This window comes from Triticum aestivum, chromosome 5B (assembly GCF_018294505.1).
Source record: "Triticum aestivum cultivar Chinese Spring chromosome 5B, IWGSC CS RefSeq v2.1, whole genome shotgun sequence".
Classification (NCBI taxonomy): Eukaryota; Viridiplantae; Streptophyta; class Magnoliopsida; order Poales; family Poaceae; genus Triticum; species Triticum aestivum.
Genome location: NC_057807.1, coordinates 542376693 through 542394114, shown reverse-complemented (window position 1 = coordinate 542394114; position 17422 = coordinate 542376693). Strand labels below are relative to the sequence as shown.

At 49.5% G+C, this 17422-nt stretch overlaps 1 protein-coding gene across 1 annotated transcript; it reads left to right on the top strand.

Moving 5' to 3' along the window:
* Positions 1 to 13302: 13302 nt before the first annotated feature.
* LOC123116847 (trans-cinnamate:CoA ligase, peroxisomal-like) lies at positions 13303 to 15333 on the top strand. Its single transcript, XM_044537737.1, has one exon. It carries the CDS (start codon positions 13445 to 13447, stop codon positions 15140 to 15142), a length of 1698 nt encoding a protein of 565 aa, XP_044393672.1. The 5' UTR covers positions 13303 to 13444; the 3' UTR covers positions 15143 to 15333.
* Positions 15334 to 17422: the final 2089 nt, after the last annotated feature.

Sequence of the window (17422 nt, the reverse complement as noted above, 5' to 3'; positions counted from 1 at the left end):
CAATACTATCAACAAGTTCACATATTTTATTTTTCCTTGCCCTCCAAACAGCCTTGCTCCGAAAATACTTTGTATTGCGGTCTCCTTCCTTCAACCATGTGATTCGCGACCGTTGGAGCCACAACATTTCCTCTTGGTATAAAAGTTCATTCATCCTATCCGTTATCATTCTGATATCTGCTTTGTCCGCATTCATATGCATCAACTCTTCTAGTTGGCTGCGTGACTTCGCGATCTCTCTTCTTATATTCCCAAACTTCTTACTCCATACCCCTAGCGACACCATAGTTTTTGAGAGGGCATCACGCACCTGTGGCAGATTCTGCACCCCCCCAACTGCTGCCCACGCCTCCTTTATAACCTCCGGCAATGCAGCATCCCTTTCCTAGAATAACTCGTACCTTCTACTACTTTTCCCTGACGGACCCGGGTCAGCCGAGCCTTTCAACAAAACAGCCACATGGTCCGAGCACGGTGATGGGATATGCAAGATAGAAGAAAATGCAAACATGTTCCTCCACTCGCTCGTTGCTACTGCTCTGTCCAGCCTGACCTTGACGTTGCTCGCCCTGCTGCGTTTGTTGTCATAGGTGAACGGCACTCCAATGAAACCGAGGTCTACAAGACCGCAAACCTCCAGTGCATCTCGGAAGACCACCATCTGGGCTGGTGGTCTTGGCGTGGCAGATATATGCTCAAAATCCCACATAGCCTCGTTAAAATCACCGATAGCTAACCATGGCAAGTCACTAACATTTTTCAGATTCTGTAGCGTTGTCCACATGACTAGTCTATTCTCAACTCTCGGCTCTCCATATACGCACATCACTCTCCATTGTGCAGCATCACAGTGGACCCGAACTAATGCATCAATATACCGTTCATTCTTGTCTAGCACTTGTACTTCATATGATTCATGCCAAAACAGTGCCAAACCACCACTCAAACCGCAACTATCCACACCAGAAAATCCTTTCAAACCCAAACGACCCCTTAGTCTTCTCAGCTTTTATTCTTTTTGCCTCGTCTCACATAAGAAGACTAGAGTGGGGGAATGCGACTGGCAAAGAGTTGCAAGTTCTCGAACTGTCCGGCTATTCCCCGCTCCCCGGCAGTTCCAACTTAAGCTATTCATTGGGCCCGGCAGTCCTCCCGCACGGAGGCCGCCTCGTTTGACAAGATTTTGTCAACTCCATCTTCACCTTCGCCTTGCTTCCTTTGCTTGACAACGGGTACTTTCCCGGGGGTAGCATTTGGTAGACTCGCACCCCGAGATCCATCCCTCCTCCACTTTCAAGCAGGAGCACTGTATTGGAAACCTTACCGGCTATGTTCGGTACAGCCTGCCCTCTGACATTGATTGTACCATCATCACAAACAAGCCTCTTGCGAACACCCCTTGCATCTCCTTCCCTATCCCCCACCTCCCCATATGATGTGTCCATATCCTCCATACCATGGTAGCTCACACCCGCATCGCTACCTCGCCCAACACCTGTTATGCCTCCTCTATCCCCTCTCCCTCCGTCTCCACTTCTACCTCACCGGGAGGGGCCATTGAAATCCCCACTCCCCCTTCCTACACCTGACCTGCCACCTCCTCCTCTACCTCCTCTTGCACCACCTCCCATCGGTTCATTCGACCAATGCAGCCAATCACCCCATTCACAAGTAGTCGGATCATGAATACCGTCACCACACTCCTCCACCACATGGCCCATGCAGCCACAATAAAAACATAAGTCCGGCAACTTCTCATAGCTAACCGGGTATTTCTTCCTCTCCTTGAGCGTGATGGGCACAAATCTCACCAACCGCATATTAACATTGTCAAAAACACGCACCCGGAGATGACTTGAGGGATTAATTCTCCCCTCATTCACAATTACAGTAAACGGTGGACTTCTAACTTTTTTTGCCACTTTCTCATCAAGCTCTTTCTTTCTCGTCAGACCATCCGGCAGCCCCTTAATTCTTGCCCACAAAGGATACATATCAAGTGCATATTCAGCTACATTTGTAAACCCATCATATTCCACCATAACCACTGGGTCTCTGCGAAATTGCCACGGGCCTCCTTCCATCACCCGCTTCCAGTCGCCAAGGCAGTGGAATTGTGCTAGGAATAGATTCGGCCCCTTGATGTTGAAGGTCACCCCTTGTGCACAAGCCCATGCGTTTCTCATGGAGTTCAGTAGGGCGGCATGGCTGAAAGGCCTCAGAGTATGAACCCTAAACAGCGCCAACACACATCCCTAATCAGATCATCCACCTCCCCTGATAAATCCAAATCTTATTCCTCCTCACCATGTAAATTCATGCCCTCGAAGGCATCTTCTAGGGTTGGGTCTGGGCCATGGCGATCCCAACCCTCGGCGCTTCCTTCTTCCAGATCGGGTTCATCCCTGTTCGCCTGCTCTCCCTCCGATCCCACACCACCCCTGTTCGCGCCCATACCATTGCCCGATCCTCCCTCTTCCCTCCCCACTTCTCCCGATTGCATCTCCTTCGCCACTTCCTTCGACCCCTCCGTTACAGTTGGAACCTCCATGCAAAACTAGCCCCGAGCGGCGCCCCGTAGGTATCCCCACACGCGCGAGGTTCGGGTAGGAACCGGCGGCCGATCGATGTGGACTCCGGCAATGTCGTCGGAGGACAGGGTTTTATCAAGTTGCACCATAGTTTTTCTATCTAGTTGCACCGTAATTCTATCTATCTATGCTTAGGAACTATGTAAAATATCTTTATATCCTTTTTTATCTATGCTACGAACTATGTATCTTTTTTATCTATGAACAAAAATATCAAAAAAAAAATGTTTGTGCGAGAGCGCGCGCTGCATTTTAGCGCGCCTACTGGAGCTACGTGCTCGTGCTGCAGTTTAGCGCGGCTGCTGGAGCCAGCGCTGCGCGCCGCGCCAAACCTGACGATGAGCGCGTCGTAAACCAGATTTTAGTGTGCCGCGCGTTTGGCGCCTGTTGGAGATGCTCTTAAGTAGAGGCGAGAATAAAACGGCCGAGAGGTTGAAAACAGTCATCCAACTGTTCATTTTGCATCCAACGGATGGGATATTAAAAAAGAAACTTTTCATTTTGCATCCAACGGTTGAGATATTCAACGAACGACTGTTCTTTCCCCCGGAACCTGAGGTATAGGCGGTCCTTTCGTTTTTCACCATCTTCAACAACCACGGCTGGCCGGCCCTCGTCGACGGCACGTGGGGGCGACACCGTCAATATATAGCACGGCCGTGCGAGCGGTCGATCCAGCGGTTAAATAAACCGTTTGGCTACGTACCTCTTGCATTTTCGTTCACGGTCGTCCGAGGAATTCATTCAGGTGAGACTGGAAAAGATTACTATATTCGGTCGGTCTCGTACACGTCGAGTTGAACGACTTGGACAGTTGAAACCATTAAAAAACACATACTAATTGGGAGTTTGACAGAACGAGTGGATTGCCGTTCCGGTCGTGCCTACATGCATCAAGCGTCTCTGTGTGCGCGCCCGCCGTTAAGCATACGTGTGTATGCGTGCCTGCACAGGGGTGTTTTGTGTGTGTGTGTGTGTTTTGTCTCTGTGTGTGTGTTTTCTTTCAAAAACGAATGGAGTTGAACGCTTGAAACCATGCATGAATTAGAAACACATATAGAGAGTACGTTGAGCAGAATGGACGTGGTTAGCTCGAGGCACCAATCTTGCTGAGAGCATGGTTAATAATGCAGCCAACAGTCGACTATAAAAAGTTGTCATGCACCTAGAGTCAACCTAATAATTGGCTTTTACAGGGAAATATCTGGTGCTACGGCCGTTGATCTGAGATCGAATGGACAGCATCACGTGATGTGGACCAAAGTGTCATTTCAGGAATGTTTGGAGGGTTTTCCGCAAAGCATTTATACATGATTTGTCTTTTTTGTTTTTCATTGTGTATTTCGAATTTTGATTTGAAACTTTTAGGGGTTGTACATTCATGTGATGCTAACATCCACAATTTTTTTGGAATTTTCTAAAACATTTAAATATGCATTTTCAAAATTGGGAGCACCTAATGTGAGGCGTGCTCCCGTAGCACCAGATATTCAACCGGCTTGTATAATAGTAAGTTTTAAATATGTACTACTTCAGTAGTAGATGGCCCACGTTACAATCTTACAAACTGTCTTGGGTCTCGTGCTATAGCACGCTCTTATGTTATAGCCTGCTTTTTCTCTCTCTCCTATTCTCTCTCATTCAACTTAGTAAAGATATAATATTTTAGTCCTTATAGCCTGCTTATGTCGAATAATCGCGAATGGACATTGCGGCCACGCGATGCCGAAATCCACACCGCATGTTGCCATGTGATTCATGCAACTCGAATATTTATGGCCGGTATAACGTCTCCCACCATCCGTATATCATTTGGTATAGCCCACATATTTGCACCTGACATCTACGGGAGAGGGCCCGCAGGGCAGGCCCGGGCATTGAATTCAGGCGCGTGTCCATCAGTCCCAATGGCTAGCTGCACCATGCTCCTCACGGCCTTTTTTAAGTTCCAGCTTGCTTGTCAATGCTGCCACTTCCCAGTAGTACCTCAGCATTAAGTTCCGCGCTGGGGACATCTGATTTCACATTTGCATCGGTCTATGGCCATGTTTCACTTCTTCAACATAACCAAGCATGGTTGAGGAACATTTTCATCCTCGGCATTGTGAACCTGCTCCTCATGGCCATGATCTTCATGAACAAACTCTGAAGATGCTCTCTTATGTGATGGGATTGCTGTAGTTTCCATGTGTATTTGTTTTCCTGTGTGGTATATGTGTATCTGCGAGCACATGCTGGCCTATCAATAATACAACTCCAACGCTTGTGTGCACGGAGCATTAACGCAAGTCGTGATACAGTTTTACTCTACTCGCGAGATACCATACAAAAAAATGAAAATACACCAACAGGCAGGGACGTCATTAATACCACGCCGCGTGTGCACCACACCCAACCATCGGCAATGTTAGACTATGTATAGCTTCTGTACCTATGTACGTATTGTAACAGAACCATTATATATAATGAGATAAGCCACCCCTAGAGGGTTGTGCTGGTTCCCAAAACTTATTGTCTTACATGGTATCACGCTAGGTTACGATCGCTTCCGCGTCTAAACCCTAATACCCGCACCGCCGCCGCAGCCGCCGCCGCCTTCACTGCCGCCGCTGCGCCACCGATCGCGCGGCCGCCATGTCGAGCGCCGCCACCACCGGTTCCACTGCTGCGGGCTTCCTCCCGGCCTCTCTTGCGGCTCTGCTCAACCTCCCGCTCGATGCCGTCTCCGTTCCCGCTCCGATCGGGACAAGGAGCATCGGCTCCGTCTTCTCCACGCCGCCGGCGCCCTCGCTCGGGCGTGATCTCGTGGTCCACATCGCGGCGCCGCCGTCCGCCGCGGACTCCGCAGGCGTCGTCCCGCCGCTCCTGCCGCAAGCGGATCACACCGCCCCGCTGGCGGGGTTGGCGGCGTCCGCCCCGGCTGCGGGCCTTGCGGCGTCCGCACCGGCCGTGAGCTTTGCGGCGCCCGCCCTGGCTGCGGTCCCGCCTCCTCCCGCATCGGCTTCGGTGCCTCCGGCTGCCTCCATGGTGTTTGCACCCCAGGCAGCCTCCTCGATGGGATCGTCTTCGCCGCCGCCGTTTCACTTCGGTCATCTCATCACCATCAAGCTCTCCGCCGACAACTACATCTTCTGGCGTGCGCAGATTCTCCCGCTCTTGGGGAGTCACTACCTGCTAGGCTACGTCGACGGATCGCTTCCCTGCCCACCCGCGCTGGTAGACAGCGTGCACGGTCCGGTCTACAATCCGGCCCATCGCGTCTGGACGGGGCAGGACCAGGCGAACCTCTCCTCCATCCAGGGGTCGCTCTCGCCGGCAGTTGCCGGCCTTGTTGTCTTCGCGAAGACGTCTCATGAGGCCTGGACCATCCTTGAGCGCACCTTTGCAGCGCAGTCCCAGGCTCGTGTCTCTGCACTCCGTCGTCAGCTTGGAGAGTGTCAGAAGCTTGACTCCACTGCCACTGAGTTCTACAACAAGGTCAAGGGCCTCGCCGACACATTGGCCTCCATTGGACAGCCCCTAACCGACTCCGAGTTCAACTCGTTTATTGTCAATGGTCTTGATGAGGAGTATGATGCCTTAGTCGAGATCATCAACGAGCGGGGCAACTCGACACCCATGCTGGCACACGAGGTTTTCTCTCGGCTCCTTCTCACTGAGCAACGGGTCGAGACTCGCCGCACCAGGGGCACTGGCTCCCTCTCGGCCAACGCCGCCACCAAGGGTGGCCGCTCTTCTTCATCACCCCGGTCTCCCTTGGGGCTGCCACTGTCGCCCGCCTCGGCCCCCCCACCTACTGCGACCTTACCGGGGGCTGGTGGTCCACGTGTGTGCCAGCTTTGTGGCCGCGATGGGCACTGGGCCTCCAAGTGTCATAAGCGCTTCCAGCGAAGCTTCCTTGGTCTTGGCAATGACGGCAAAGATACACGCAACAATGCCCGTCAGGTCGCCATGGCTGATCATCCCGCGCCGCAGAAGCAACAGGGACACACTCAGTCCTACTCCATCGATCCACACTGGTACATGGACTCTGGGGCGACAGAGCATCTGACCAGCGAGATGGGGAAGCTTCACACTCGTGAACCCTATCATGGCTCCGACAAGATCCACACCGCCAATGGAGCAGGTATGCACATCTCTCATATTGGTCAAGCATCTCTTCTCACTAGACATGCCAATAGGAGTCTTCAGCTTCGCAATGTTCTTCGAGTTCCATCTGTGACCCGTAATCTTCTTTCAGTTCCTAAACTCACACGTGATAATAATGTGCTTTGTGAATTTCACCCTTTTGATCTTTTTATTAAGGATCGGGGCACGAGGGACATTCTTCTTAGTGGGCGGTTGTGCCAGGGCCTCTACCGTCTGGAGCATCCTGGCGTCGCCCGTGTTTTCAGTGGAGTTCGGGTCTCTCCGTCACAGTGGCATGCTCGTCTTGGTCACCCGGCCACACCTATTGTCCGTCATATTTTGCGTCGTCATGAGCTTCCTAGTTTGTCTAGTAATAAAGATGTAGCAGTGTGTGATGCTTGTCAGCAGGGGAAGAGTCATCAACTTCCTTTTTCGGAGTCCAGTCGTGAGGTGAAACATCCTTTAGAACTTGTGTTTTCAGATGTATGGGGTCCTGCTCAGACTTCTGTCAGTGGTCATAATTACTATATCAGTTTCGTTGATGCTTATAGTCGCTTTACCTGGCTTTACCTTATTAAACGCAAATCTGATGTGTTTGATATTTTTGTTCAGTTTCAAAAACATGTTGAACGTCTTCTCAAGCACAAAATTGTTCATGTCCAGTCGGACTGGGGGGGCGAGTATCGCAACCTCAACTCCTTCTTTCAGTCGCTTGGGATAGCTCATCGTTTAGCATGTCCACATACACATCAGCAGAATGGTTCAGTCGAACGTAAGCATCGTCATATTGTTGAAGCTGGTCTTACTCTTTTGGCCCATGCATCTGTTCCGTTTCGGTTTTGGAGTGATGCTTTCACCACTGCATGCTTTCTCATCAACCGTACTCCCACTCGTGTTTTAAACATGAAGACTCCCATTGAGGTTCTCCTTAATGAACAACCTGATTATACCTTTTTCAAGGTATTTGGGTGTGCTTGCTGGCCGCATCTTCGTCCATATAATAAGCGCAAGCTTGAGTTTCGTTCTAAGAAGTGTGTTTTTCTTGGCTATAGCTCTCTTCATAAAGGTTACAAATGTCTTCATGTTCCCACTAATCGTGTCTATATATCTCGGGACGTCGTGTTTGATGAGCATGTTTTTCCCTTTGCCAAACTTCCTGTGTCCACTGTCAAACCACCATCTCTGCATTCATCCTCTGTTGCTTCTGACCAATTTGATGATGTTGCATACTCTCCTTTGCTGTTACCTAACCATGGTGCAGGAACCGGACGTGGGGCTCGTTTGGAGCTTTTGGAGGATTCACCATCATCATCACCGCCTTCTGATGGGCACGTTGATCGCCCTATGTTGCATGGCATCGATTTGCGTGCCCATGCATGGTCACCCGAAGAGCCCGTCGCGCCGAGCATCTCCACTGCTCGGTCCGTTACGCCAGCGACCGCCGAGTCTCCAGCGGCTCGGCCCTCTTCGCCAGCGGCCGCCGAGTCTTCAGCGGCTCGGCCTGTCACGCCGTCTTCGCCCGCGGCTCGGCCCGTCACGCCGTCTTCGCCTGTAGCTCGGGTCCGCGACGTTGTCCTCACGTCGCCTTCATCCGCGGATCGGCCCGCGACATCGGCCGCGCCACGGCCCACTATGCCGGGCTCGCCATCGGCCCGGTCTGTGACGCCGGCGTCGCCAGCTGCTTCGTCCGCTCTGCCGGTTTCGCTGGTGGGCCGACCTTCTTCGCCGACCGAGCCCGAGGCTACTGTGTCTGGCTCCTCGTCACCGGCTGACTCGTCAACGTCGCCGTCCTCCAGCCCGTTGCAGGCTGCTCCGTCGACCTCGGTGGTTCGTGTGTCCCGACCACATACACGCAGTCGCAGTGGCATTTTCAAACCTAAGGAACGTAAGGATGGTACGGTTGCTTGGTTGGCTGCTTGTTTGGCTGCTGCTGTTGCGGATCCATCTTCTGAGCCTCGCTCATATCAGGCTGCCCTGCGCATTCCACATTGGCGAGAGGCTATGGAGCAGGAGTTTCATGCTCTTCTTCGTAACAAGACATGGACTCTCGTTCCTCCACCACCACGGGTAAATATTATTGACTCAAAATGGGTATTCAAAGTGAAGAAGCATTCGGATGGATCTATTGAGCGTTACAAAGCGCGACTTGTTGCTCGCGGTTTTCGGCAGCGCCATGGTCTTGACTATGAGGACACCTTCAGTCCTGTCGTCAAGCCTACCACTATTCGGCTTCTTCTCTCCATTGTTGTTTCTCGTGGTTGGTCACTTCGTCAACTTGATGTGCAGAATGCTTTTCTACATGGTTTTTTGGAGGAAGAGATTTATATGAAACAGCCGCCTGGTTTCTCTGATCCTGATCGTCCTGACTATATTTGTCGTCTCTCCAAAGCACTATATGGTTTGAAGCAAGCTCCTCGTGCCTGGCATGCCCGCCTTGCCTCTGCCCTTCGTGCTCATGGGTTTGTGCCGTCCACTGCTGACACTTCATTATTTCTTCTACAGAAGCCAGAAGTCACTATGTATCTTTTGGTATATGTCGATGATATTATCCTTGTCAGCTCTTCTCAGTATGCTGTTGATGCTCTTGTCTGCTCTCTTGGTGCTGATTTTGCGGTCAAAGATCTTGGGAAGCTTCACTACTTTCTTGGAGTTGAGGTCACTTCTCGTGCTACTGGTCTTGTCCTTACGCAGAAGAAGTACTCCTTGGAGTTGTTACAAAGAGCGGGCATGCTGAAGTGCAAACCGACCACCACACCCATGTCGTCTACTGACAAGATAACAGCTGTTGATGGTGAGCTTTTGTCTCCTGCGGATGCCACAGAGTACAGGAGCATTGTTGGTGGACTTCAGTACTTGACGATCACGAGACCAGATATCTCTTATGCTGTTAACAGGGTTTGTCAGTATCTTCAGGCTCCCAGAGATACTCATTGGGCTGCTGTTAAACGCATTCTTCGTTATGTTCAGTTCACCCTGACATTTGGTATGCATATTCGGCCGACTTCCTCTCGGGTCCTTTCGGCCTTCTCTGATGCAGATTGGGCTGGTAGCCCAGATGACAGGCGATCCACGGGGGGTTATGCAGTATTCTTTGGCCCTAATTTGATCGCCTGGAGTGCTCGGAAATAGGCTACTGTGTCACGTAGCAGTACTGAAGCTGAGTACAAGGCTGTGGCTAATGCTACTGCAGAGATTATTTGGGTGCAGTCTTTGCTTCAGGAGTTGGGTTTGTCTCAACCACAGCCTCCTATTCTTTGGTGTGATAACATCGGTGCTACATACCTTTCTGCAAATCCAGTATTTCATGCCCGAACGAAACACATTGAAGTTGACTATCACTTTGTACGGGAACGTGTATCACAGAAGCAACTCCAGATCAAGTTTATCTCATCTAAGGATCAACTTGCAGACATCTTCACTAAGCCTTTACCACTGCCACAGTTTGAGGCTGGTAGGCGCAATCTTACCCTTCTCAGTTCTTTAGAAAGTGGCTAAGATTGAGGGAGGGTGTTAGACTATGTATAGCTTCTGTACATATGTACTTATTGTAACAGAACCATTATATATAATGAGATAAGCCACCCCTAGAGGGTTGTGCTGGTTCCCAAAACTTATTGTCTTACAGGCAATAATTCAGCAATGGGCAGCCAGCGTTATGGCAAATTAAACATCCGTGCGCTCATCAATTACACCCAGCTGCCCCTGTACCCCATGATGGCACCCAGCAAGGGAGAGATGAGGCTGGTCATAGTGGGAGTAACATAGGTAGTAACATAGATGCCACATAAGCAAAATTGATGATGTGGCAAGTAGTTAATGAGGAGAGAGGCAAATAGAGTAACATAATATGTTACCATCACATAGCGGTTTCCAATGCATAATGAGTCTACAAAGTAATAAATGAAGGCAACTATGTTACCACATCTATGACACTACCCACTATGAAGGTAGTAACATAGACTAGTAACATATGTATGTTACTAGTCTAAGTTACTCTCCACTATGACCAGCCTGATTGCAGGTGGGCATGTTGCTTTGTAGAGAAATAAAACAAGGATAACAGATCACGCAGGGATTTCCAGCCTTCAAGGGGCTACCCCATGTGCGTAGAACCCATCTCCTCTTCCGTCTTTGTTTCTCCACGTGGAGCTTGGAGAAGATGAACAGTACGAGCCTCTAGCGCGCGTGCTTAATGATGTGTGCCTAGCGTCGAAGAGCAGTTATGCCATCTCCAAAATAGTGACGTGGGCGCTAGCAAACAAGCCTGTATCCATACGAACATAAATGCCGTCTGGTCCACTGCCGGGTGTATAGCACCACGTATTCGCGAATGCTGGCGATTAATGTGTTAGGTATTGGAAAGGGACTATAATAAGTAGCAATCGCGATGGGCGCACGGACGAACGAGATTCCAGCATCGTGTAGCCGCATGTCTCAAAAATGCGTGTCCGCTTATGTCACCCTATTTTACTCGCTCTGATCTTAACAGCCATGTGTGGTGTTTCAGCGTTTTTTTTTTTTGAGAAAGAGGTGTTTCAGCGTTTGTGTGTGGCGATGCCGCGCCTCCCAGCACGGGGCTAGTGCCCTCTAGCAGGCCTGTCGATAAGGCAGAGGCCAAGTGGGCCGACTGCACAGGGCCTTCGATTTTTTGGGGCCCCTGAATCACTAGAAACATACAAAGCCTGGTGGCCCGATCAGGTTATCTGATCAGCACATGGCTCGCCTGTTGCCCATCTCGCAGTACTCGCAGCCGCCTCGCCTGATCACATGTTACGACTAGGATTCCGTCCACAGATCTGAGCGCTTGTGCTGCTCGCCCTCCCGTCGTCGTCCTCGTCTAGTTCTCCTCCTATCTCACTGGTCGTCGCTAGACGCCATGGATGGTGCATGCTAGTTGGCTAATTACCTCAAGCATCCCCACGTGAATGTCCGAGGCCTAATTTTTTCAGATCTGGCTCGATTTGCTTCAAATAATAGGGTTCTGAATTTTGATTCTTGGATATAGAAACTGGGAACAACTCTGCATCTTCTGATCCAAAAATCAAGGTGGGTACTCCTTAACAATCATACATATGCAGATACGCTATTTGTCCTCAAAATTTCGGTACAGAAAATGATCACATTGATAGTTAATAAGCTGAGCATTAGCCATTGTACTTCGGCCTGATTGATAAATAACAAATTCTTTTATGCTTCACAGTCAAAAGTTTAAACTTCACCTGGATTGCAAGAACTATTTTTGGAGATAGCTACTCGGTCATCTAAAATTTTGACATAGTTTCTCATTCAAATTTAAAGGTACGGTCTGATTTTACTTTCTTATATCGTAATAAATGATAAGCTTATAACTCATGCATGTATTGTTTGAATTATAGTTTTTGTTTTGCTTTTAGGTTAGTTTTTATTACATGTATTGTATCACCTTTACTCTATTAGGATCAATTTATGATAAATTCAAAATATTACACCGAATTGCTAAATGAGAGTATGTTTTAGTTATATAGAATTTTCAAAATTTAGGGCCAAATTTCGCCTTTCGCCCTGGGCCACCAAATTCCTGGAGACGGCCCTGCCCACTAGTTTTTTCTTTTTGCAAACAACCCTCTACCTTATATTTAACAATGAACGGAATGTGTACATGTGTCGGATCATAATTTTTGATACTATCATAGTATTATTTTCCTTTGTTGGGTGCATAGTGGTCGTGTACTTTCATGCTCAAGGAAGGATTTGTGCATAGTGGTCGTGTACTTTCATGCTCAAGGAAGGAAGGTGGGCGCCCGGGCTGTACGTGATCCATGTGTGCGGGAAACAAATGCATACGGTCGTACGACCGAGGATAAGATACACTTGTGTTTTGTTTTCTTTCTCAAAATTGACGCGTAACTAAAGAAACTTATCATGTCATGGGAACTTCTTATCAAAGCAATATAAACGTGATATGAATATATGATCTCATATGTGCCTTTTTATATTCGTTAAACAAAACAAACGGTGAGTGCTGGCTCTTTGTCTTTTTCTCATCACAAATTTGTTGCGAATTCGCCCTCTTTTTTCATTGGAATTGTGGTGGATCTGCTTTGATCCGGTCTTTGTTGGTCTATATTCGTGTGTCTTTATGTTGAATCCATTTGATCTACGTTTCTTTTCATTGGTGACAGTTGCTGCTCTGGTGCGCTAGTTTTATGAGACCTTAGCACGACGACTTCCTAACTGTTTACCACAACAAGTTTTGTCTGCCTTCGGCAAGCGAGGGGCGATGGTAGAGACACGTTTTTGTCTCACTTTAATGCTTATAGTCGTCGCTAGGTGGTCTATAGATCTGGATGTGATTTTTATTATTTATGTTGTTTGTTACTTTAAAAGAAGAAGAAGAAGAAGAAGAATCGTGTAATAACCCTGATGGGTAAATTACCACACACAATCGGTTCCACTTCCACACACGTCACGGTTTAAGCTTGAATTTCGTTACCACCCGCGTGGTAGCTACCAGGAATATGAAGAGAGTGAGACGCCCATTTCTCCCGCGCGCACACTATAAATAAGCAGCAACCCGCCCCGCCGCTCCACACAAACACACCCACCATTCTTCCTCCTAGCTTGCTTCCATCTCTCGTTGTCTGCTCAAGCGCAGACCAGATCGGATCAGCTCAGATCACCCATCGATCCTCCAACACGTGAGGAATCAATTCAGTACTGAATACTGATCCATCCATCGACCGGCCATGGACAGCTTGCCGAAGCGCGACGCCAACCACGTGCCGCTGAGCCCGGTCACCTTCCTGCCACGGGCAGCGGCCGTGTACGCCGACCGCACCTCCGTCGTCTGCGGTGGCACCGCCTTCACCTGGCGCCAGACGCACCACCGCTGCGTCCGCCTGTCCGCTGCGCTGCAGGCGCTCGGCGTCGCCAGGAACGACGTCGTCTCCGTGCTCGCGCCCAACACCCCCGCGCTATACGAGATGCACTTCGCGGTGCCCATGGCTGGGGGCGTGATCAACGCCATCAACACCCGCCTCGACGCCGCCGGCGTCGCCGCCATTCTTCGCCACGCCGCCCCCAAGCTCATGTTCGTCGACTACCAGTACATCCGTGTCGCCACCGACGCGTTCAAGGGTGTCGCCTCGTCGTCCCTGCCGCTGCTGGTGGTCATCGACGACATCGACGCGCCTACGGGGGCGCGTGTTGGGGAGCTGGAGTACGAGGGCCTGGTTGCGCGCGGCGACCCGGCCAGGCACCCGCCGCGCGAGGTGGTGGACGAGTGGGACGCCGTCGCGCTCAACTACACCTCCGGCACCACGTCGGCTCCCAAGGGCGTCGTGTACAGCCATCGGGGCGCCTACCTCAGCACGGTCGGGCTGCTGCTGCAGTGGGGCGTGGGCCACGAGCCGGTCTACCTCTGGTCGCTCCCCATGTTCCACTGCAACGGCTGGACCTTCACGTGGGGCGTGGCAGCGCGTGGTGGCGCCAACGTCTGCGTCCGCGCGCCGACGGCGGACGCCATGTACTCCGCCATCGTCGACCACGGCGTCACTCACATGTGCGTCGCGCCCGTGCTCTTCAACGTCCTCCTCGACGCCCACCGTGACCCGCTGCCCCGCGCCGTCGAGGTGCTCACGGGCGGCGCGCCGCCTCCCGCCGCGCTGCTCGAGCGCGTCGAGCGCCTCGGGTTCCATGTCACGCACGCCTACGGCATGACCGAAGCGACCGGCCCGGCCATGGTCTGCGAGTGGCGGGAGCGGTGGGACGCGCTGCCAGCGCCGGAGCGTGCTGCGCTCAAGGCGCGGCAGGGCGTGAGCGCGATCTCCCTCGCCGGGGCCGACGTCAAGAACCTCAAGACCATGGCGAGCGTGCCCCGGGACGGCACCACGCTCGGCGAGATCGTGCTGCGCGGGAGCAGCGTGATGAAGGGGTACTACAAGAACCCGGAGGCCACGGACGCGGCGTTCCGCGACGGGTGGTTCCTGACGGGCGACGTGGGCGTGGTGCACCCGGATGGGTACGTGGAGATCAAGGACCGGTCCAAGGACGTGATCATCTCCGGCGGCGAGAACATCAGCAGCGTGGAGGTGGAGGCGGCGCTGTACGGCCACCCGGCGGTGCAGGAGGCGGCGGTGGTCGCCATGCCGCACCCACACTGGGGCGAGACGCCGTGCGCCTTCGTCGCGCTGAAGAAGGAGTTCGACTCCGGCGCCGGCGAGGTGAGCGAGGAGGAGCTGGTGGCCTTCTGCCGGAGTAAGATAGCGCACTTCATGGTGCCGAGGAAGGTGGTGTTCGTCCACGAGCTGCCCAAGAACGCCACGGGCAAGGTGCAGAAGCTCGCGCTGCGCGAGAGGGCGCGCGGGCTCAGGCCCAGAGATTCCGACAAGAAGAAGCCCGACCCCACCCGGCCCGCCACGATGACCGCATTGTCCAGACTTTGACTTCTTGGCTGCTGACGTGGCCTGAAGTAACAGCGCTCGGCCTCCCGTGAATAAGTAAACTGAAGATAATATGTTGGTTCTCTTTTTTTAGCAAATATGTTGGTTATTTATTAATTTTGAGCCAAGTATGTTGGTTGTTTTGGGTGGGTAATTAAACAAAAAAATGCCTGAAAAGGCATTGTGTGATTGAACTTTTGGATGGTGTGGCGATTTTCACCGTAGCTCTGCTCACCGTAGATCTAATCAAGAAGTCCCAATGTCCCATGTACACGATTTCTCCCTGAGAATTGAGGGCGAAAAGAAAACAATCATGGAGCTAACCAGTTCTCTTTACTTCAGAACAATATTTGTTGCTAATTTCGAAAAAAGGTCATTTGCTGCTAATTAAAATTCACGAAGGCTACACCAAGGAAGTGAACCCTCCCATGCCTTTGGGTAAGAGCATCTTCAGCCGTTCGCCCCCTGGAGGCTAGAAATAGCGCCGCCTAGGGGCGCGCCGGCGAAAATTCAGCAGGGAGCGACACGCTCTGGGCCGGCCCATTAGCGGTTAGCCTAGCAAAGGTTTTCTCCGGTTTTGGGAACGGAGAAAACCTTCTAGAAGGTTCCCTTAACCATTTTTTTTCTTTTTCCTGTTTTTTTTGGCTAGTTTTCATTTCGTTTTTTCTTTCTGTTTCTTTTTTTATTTTTGTTTCGATTTTTATTTTTTTTTGTTTCTTTCTTTCTTTTTGTTTATTTTTTTGAAAATTTCAAATTTTGTTCAGATTTTCAAAAAAATTTCCACTTAACAAAATTTGTTCAGAATTTAAAAAATGTTCACACTACAAAAAATGTGCAGGAATTTTAAAAAATCCTGTTATAAATTGTTTACAAATTCAAATTTTGTTCAGATTTTCAAAAAATGTTCCTATTAACAAAATTTATTCAGAATTTAAAAAAATGTTCACATTTCAAAAAATGTGCAAGCATTTCAAAAGTAATCTTCCTGTTATAAATCGTTCACAAATTTAAATTTTGTTCAGATTTTCAAAAAATGTTCCTCTTAACAAAATTTGTTCAGAATTAAAAAAATGTACACATTTGAAAAAATGTGCAGGAAATTTCAAAAAAAAATCTTCCTGTTATAAAATTTTCACAAATTCAAAAAATGTACAGGAATTCCAAAAATGTTCCTATTTTTTAAAAAAATTCAAAAATTCCAAAAAAAGTTCACGTTCTGTTAAAATTTGTTGAAAATTCAAAAAGTGTTCATGATCCCAAAATCTGGTTAGAAATTTTTGAAATGTTTGTGGTTCCAATTTTTTGTTTGGAATTTGATGAAAAGTTCCATTTTTGCACTTTTTGTTAATAAATTCAAAAAATGTTCGTAGTTATTAATTTTTATTCAAATTTCATGAAATGTTTCTTTTTATTTATTTGTTAAAAAAATTAAAAAATGTTGGAAGTTTGTAATTTGTTCAGAATTTCATAATTTGTATATGTATTGAAAAAATGTTTCTTTTGGCAAAAATTGTTTGCACATTTTCAAAGTATACACTTTAAAGAAGTATGCTTAAAAAACTATGAATGAAAATTCTAGTTAGCGACATCAACTGATTGAAATTCGCTGCAGTTGAGCAACCCAGTTCTACGCTAACACTAATTCTTTAGACTTTGCGCTGCGTTTAAAACGTCAAAACATGTGTGGAATGGCTGTGCGGCCGCGATGACAACCCGGTGGTCTCATGTTCGAATCCTGGCTTCGCACGGTCGCTGCCTTTTGCTATCTTTTTTTGTCTTGCGGTAAAGCTTGATGGGCCGGCCCACTCGTGCTGTCTCCCCCAGGCCCCAATTTCGGCGCAAATTGGCGCACTTTCAGCCTGCTTTCGGTCCAAATTGGCCCATATCCGGCGTACTTGGCACAAATTCTACATAAGCTATTTGTAATCACATAGTTCATCACAGAAAATCAATACAAATCGAATAGTTGAACAAATAATAAAAACTCATATTTCATCACACATTGAGCTAGGCGTTGCCCTTGTGCCTTCATAGGTGCTCCACCAGATCTTGCTGCAGCTGTTGATGCACCAGTGGGTCTCGGATCTCCTGACGCATATTAAGAAAGGTAGTCCAGGTTGCCGGTAGTTGGTGATCAACTTGGGAAAGAGGACCCTGCCTGTAATATGATTCAGTGTCAAACACTGGCTCTTCCTGCATGCTCTCAGTGATCATGTTGTGCAAGATGACACAGCAAGTCATGACCTCCCACATTTAATCTTTCGACCAGGTCTGAGCAAGGTA